Here is a 6,000-nt window from a genome sequence, read left to right on the forward strand (position 1 = left end):
GTAAATGTTCAACTGCTCAAGATCTTACATCTGATTCTCCGAAATTCTGCATTCGAATACATGCATTTTTATATATCTACAGAGCACCACCCTATAATATACAAATACACATTTAGTACATAAAGGAGAAAAGTTGTTACCAAAAACCTTTAATAAAAGTATTTGACCAATTTATTTCATATTTTTACACGATACTCTAATGAACATTCAGATGGTCATAAGCAATATACTGCATTTTTAAACAAAAATGTGTTCTGTTACAACTGACTGCTAGAAAGAAAATGCCGTACTTTGCTTTGCAATGAATACATGCAGTTTCATTTTTTCTTGCAGTCAATGCCAGGTAAATTACAATATGGCATTTACACCATTAGAAAAATCCTTTCTCCCACACACATCTCTTACATATTTTTGAACAAAAACTGTTTACACAATGTGCTTTTTTGTTTCCTTCCTCGCAATTTATTTTCAGAGAAAACAGAAGAGTTGTATTCATGGCTTATCAGCTTATGATCAGAATACTACTCAGGAATCTGAATCTGTAGTAACAACTAACAAGGGTGAAGGTCAAAGGGCAGTAGGAGTAGATGGTCAGAGAGAAGGGACGTAATGCACACGGAGGAGGAAATTGACATATATCCAATTCCCATACATATTTAAGAGTTGTGAAGCGTTGTTGGGTTCACTAGTGTAAAATAAAAATCACAGTAAAATGAAACAATGCTTCAGATATCTCTGGATTTTTCACAAACTATTGCTTTCATTAGTATTATTGTTAGAAATAATAAAATTGTTCGCGTAGCAAGCTCTGTACTGGAAACAATGCCACTACCGCTTCCTTTTTGGACAGAAATTATTTATGTATTACACTAATGTTTTGGCAGCCAGAACAGTTGTATACTATATTACTGTCATTTACATTTTCTCACTTTTGAATCAATACAGCTCTCCAATACACTGAACCAGATTATTATTTTCAGTCAAACTAGCAGACTACTATGCTAATTCTCTGCTTAGGTTTAAACACAACAGGCACTAAAAATGCCATGTTTACTATTGATTGTTTATCACTGCACCTACACATATTAAAACAATAGGCATGTATTACAATTTACATGACACCAAGATACTATCTTACTCTTTCATTAATTATACTAAAAATGATTAAAGGGCAAATTGACATTTATAACTGATCCCTTTATTTCCAATTAGTCTGGTGCATCAACTACTTCAAACCATTATGCCCCTGTGCCATAATAAACAATTACAGGAGCAAGTAACCTAATCTGAATTAATGGTACAATCAGACATGTACAGTGTTTAAATGTCAGCTTTAACTAGGCAGTACACTGTTCAAATAAAGTATTTCCTATTACAGGCAAACTTACATGCATGCTTAAGAAAATAATAATTACCACTTGAAATTGATAAGTTTCCTCATTCAATGTGTGACAACCTGAGAGTCATTAACTAATAGTGGTAAGGTAAGACATGGGCGAGGGGAGTTTCACAATCTGTTCAGTCTCTTGCACACAGCTCTTCATATATTCTCTCAAGTACACATAAATCAACACTTCTAAATATTCTTCATATTCTAGAGAATCATATATAGGAGGGGTGGGGATATAGTTCTATAAAAACATGTTACCTAATATCATGTTTGATGCGTATTTTTGCAGACACCGAATATGGGTGCGGAATCCTGTTGCGCACCTGCAGCACCATGTCTTTCACAAGCTGTGGTTTGTCAAGTAGATAGGCACCCACACATTCACTGATTGCCCAGCGCTGGGGGCAGCCACAATTCAAATCTACACCATTGCTGTATCTACGAAGAAAATTAAGATTACTGTGAGAGGGAAGACAACATATTATTAAAGCAATTAAAAACGACCTTACTACATAGAACTTCATTTTGATCATCATTTTTAATAAATAACATTTGGACATTAGCTGTCTAGTTGAGCACTTATAGTTGAATCGCCATAAGAACATCCCAACAGTTTCAGTGGACTGGATAGAGCAGCTTCATGCACTCACCTCAATAAATTATTAACGTGATTTTGTAAATGTTTATGGCACTTCAGTGTGGTCACAGCTCCATAAATGGCTTCTGTTTCCACCTGTAGCTGTTTGTGGTTCACAGTTGAAAGATTTCAACAGCATTGCTAACTGTAAGGTATCTCCTTGCACTGATTACCGCAAATCAATAGACTATAAACCAACTTTCATCTACAGTATAATGTATGCAATATCTGAAGTAATAGTGTTAAAATTGCACAGTTGCAAGTGGAAAACAAATACAGGCATGAGAGTGGTTATTTTATACTCTGACATTACAAAAAATCATCGTGAAATACTACCCTCTCAGCTCTCCAGTCAACAGCTAAATACAACGAGGAACAAGTCAGCGCAACCTCTAATCACTATCATTGTCACTTCTGCTGAAAATATCACTAAACTGAGTGTTGCAAAATGCATCCTTGTTTGAAGTGACAATGTACCAGAGCGCCATCACATTTAAACCTTCCAGAACAGCTGGTTTTATAGCGTGACCCATCACACAAATTTTTACTTGCCTGGCAACCATTTCAGCAGCAGTGGCAAAATCATACGTATTGTTTGCTGCAAATTGTACAATCAATGGCTGATCACCTGGAAAGATAAAAAATTGTGACTACCAAAGAAGAAAATAAAACCATCGTTACTCATGAATGGAAAAATGCCATACCTGTAAATGTTGTAAATTCACTGTTTCTTGCTTCTTCTGATTTAATAAATGAATCTGCGAGTATCATTGGCGTGAAACACAAGTCACAGTTGTAAAGTCTAACCAATGTGCGGAATGCCAACCTGAAAATTTTTTAAGTTACGAAAACAGTATTAAGACGTAGAAAAGAAACGTAAAATGAGCCTCCAACTACACCAATTCACGCCAAAATGATATTTCCAATTAGAGGCCGAACCCAATTCTTAAAATATATATAGGCCTAAGCTTTACAAGTAATGAGGCACGCGAGAAGTGTTTTCATACAAGTATTTATTCACTATAGTCTACATATAATTGAAAGATAGAAAACTTTATTTCAAATTATTAACTGCTGGGTTACGCCACAAATTTCTGAAATCAAGTAACTATCACCTTCAACACAAAAGAGCCGTCATCTCTAGTTCATGGCTCATTCTCCTGCAGAATCTTCTTCAAAAATACGATCACAAGTTAAAGCAGGACATACAAATGAGTCAACTTTAATACAGCACAACCGTATCACTATTTCGAACAGAAATTTCCAGTACTACAGCAACGTGCACGGTTTTCATTAATAACGATATTTCACCCTTAAACACAAATCTACCACTAGATAGCCACCGAATTTCAACCCCATCCCTGACATCTAAATTATATACCCTTAAGGTGGTACTTTTCTTATAGATGTAGCTGTTCTTAATTCAAGTTTGTATTTTATACTTACTTGCTGTATCTCACCATCGGCGCGCAGACCTTCACCAACTCTCTCCGCTCAAACAACTCACATATATCAACAGGCATCCTATGAACATCGCCGGTATCAACAAAACAGAATTAGTCTCACGCGCGCACTCAAAATGTAACACAGGTTTCACTTAAAATAACCACAGGCGTTACGTTAAGTGCGCTACAACAGCATTTCAGTGACCTACAACATTCAAATTTTCAAATACTTTGGAGAGCCATTACACGAAACGACACTCCCTGCTCCTACATCAGCGTCCTGCGCAGCAATGAGCCACTTCGCGTAAAATCAATAACTCAGACCCAGGGCCAGCAAATCTCAATCGAACGCGCTCGGGTCTGCAGCTCGTCGCGCCTTCTTGTGGCTGACAGCGAAAACTTACAGTCAGCATTGCCAAAATGAGTTTCATAGAGAAGATTTCAATCAATATAATTTAAAAAGGGTACATAAATACTCTTTAATATACAGATATTACTTAAGCGAGACTGAACATAACAAATGCTGAGGGCATGCGTAGAGCAAAGCATCACGCCACACAAAAAACATTTCTTTGGCCTTTCGAATTATGTGAATTTCTGTTTCTCCGAGTAAATATTTAAATTTATCAAGATTAACAGCACATTATGAGCATGAAATAACATAATCAATAATTTATTGAAGACGAGTATCAGAAAAATGGCATATTATGCGGGATATCAGAAAATTTTTCTTCCCAAATTTGGGGAATTTGACCTATATTTTTGGGGAATTTCGAATATTTGCATTTGGTTATTACATGTTTGCTTATGTTGATACAGCTCTCATTTGCAAATGGAAAACATGATTGCAATTTGTGCACTGCAACATATGGTAGTAATAAAAACTTACATCGCCAAATTAGCCAATATACAGACATGATAATCAGACTTTGCGTAAAAATTAACATTATTTACAAATGGCAGCAACTTTTTTTCTTTTCTTTAGGAGGATTAAAATCAATCGAGAAGCCAAGGAATACAGCTTTCTATTTAACCCGCATATCCTTACTTCAGATTACATATCAATATCAGTCTCCCTGACTTTTAATCTTGAATGCCTCAAACTTTACTGTCCCAGAAACTTCTGGAAAGAACAATGTTGCCGCAAAGTTCTTCAATTCTCATGCCAAATATCAGGAGTTTCATATCTGGAATGTACAGCAAATTTCATCAAAATCGAAATTGATGAAATAATAAATTTATTTTTTTGAACAGTCTGATATAGGATGTCTCATTTGCTGGATGTCCAATTTAAATATATCATTTCTGAGATATTTACAAGTTTACAAGTCAAAGAAAAATATTGTCATCTACTTTGTTATGGATCTCACCACAAAAAAAAAATGCGCTTCGACAATTTCCTTTACTTTCTTAACTCATTAGCAGTGGTAATTTCCATTTTCTTTTTAGTTATCAGCAAAAACACAAATGACAACCAGACAGCACAGACAGTTTTTATTTTAAACCCACACTGTTGTATGGTGCAAAAGAAGTCTTAATAATCAACTATCCTGAATCCTTCTAACATAGTTCGCACCTTACTGGTGGTTTCTCCATCCAAACCATCTTTAGCGAGAAAATTTCCTGTGTCACTGCTACTGAGACTATGCACTATAGAAACATTTTGCCCCATTTTTTTCAAAACATTCCATACAGAGACAAACTACATAAAAACTAATATAATATAGCTCTTTCTGTAATAATGGACTCATTAAACTAACTAGTATATATCACAAAGCCTGTTTCTGATTCTCCACTCCCATGCAATACATTAGTAAATGCTTCTGCATCTCTAGGATTGTGAAATATAATTACAGCAGCCATCATGTTATTGGCAGATTCAGTCTACTCAAAGAAATGTTACATAAAACCACAAAGCTACTTCTAAACTTCCGTATTGGATATAAACTTCTTGAGGAAAGTACATAAAGCTCCGCTAAAAGATCAAAATCAGGTACAGGTTAATGAAGGAAACCTGTGACCATGACGTTTGTGCAGACTCCGGCAGTAAACACGAGATTGAGTCATCTGCATTCAGAAACGTATAGTATTAGTAAGTCAAGCTACCGTAATGAGAACCAGAACACTTTTGTCGTGAAAAATTACTCGCAGTTTAGGGAGAAATTATTTTGTAAAGTCTGTCATTACCGTAAACTGTAGGGGCTAAAAGCTGCATAAAAAAATTGAAAATATTGAGTGTCATGTAATATTTTGTCTAATGTAATATCTTGTATAGACAACTTTTATTAACCTGACACGTTCGACATCATTACGAAGTGTCGCATTCATGATCTATGGAACAAGTACTAATCTAATCTAACATCCTACACAATTAACATACAATTTTGAACTTCGCGCGGAGTGAATGAAACACCTCCTTGTCCCACAGGCCGAGCTAAAGGCGAATGTAGGCTTTCACTGTCTGCTCAGGAAGCGCTAAGAGCTGCAGACTTGAGGCCAGGCCAGCAAAGCACAACCGATCAGCACAC

At 35.8% G+C, this 6,000-nt stretch overlaps 1 protein-coding gene across 1 annotated transcript in view; it reads right to left on the reverse strand.

Moving 5' to 3' along the window:
* The window catches only part of LOC126249741 (tRNA-dihydrouridine(20a/20b) synthase [NAD(P)+]-like), a 29,946-nt gene extending 25,562 nt beyond the window's left edge, over positions 1-4,384 (reverse strand). The window contains exons 1-5 of the mRNA XM_049951421.1: positions 4,362-4,384; positions 3,474-3,551; positions 2,732-2,853; positions 2,580-2,655; positions 1,649-1,828 (exon numbers count right to left, since the gene is read on the reverse strand). Of these exons, the coding sequence (XP_049807378.1) occupies positions 1,649-1,828; positions 2,580-2,655; positions 2,732-2,853; positions 3,474-3,551; positions 4,362-4,363 (458 nt within the window). The 5' untranslated portion in view covers positions 4,364-4,384. The remainder of the gene's footprint in view (positions 1-1,648; positions 1,829-2,579; positions 2,656-2,731; positions 2,854-3,473; positions 3,552-4,361) is intronic.
* Positions 4,385-6,000: the final 1,616 nt, after the last annotated feature.

The sequence above is a fragment of the Schistocerca nitens genome, chromosome 3, assembly GCF_023898315.1.
Source record: "Schistocerca nitens isolate TAMUIC-IGC-003100 chromosome 3, iqSchNite1.1, whole genome shotgun sequence".
Taxonomy (NCBI): Eukaryota; Metazoa; Arthropoda; class Insecta; order Orthoptera; family Acrididae; genus Schistocerca; species Schistocerca nitens.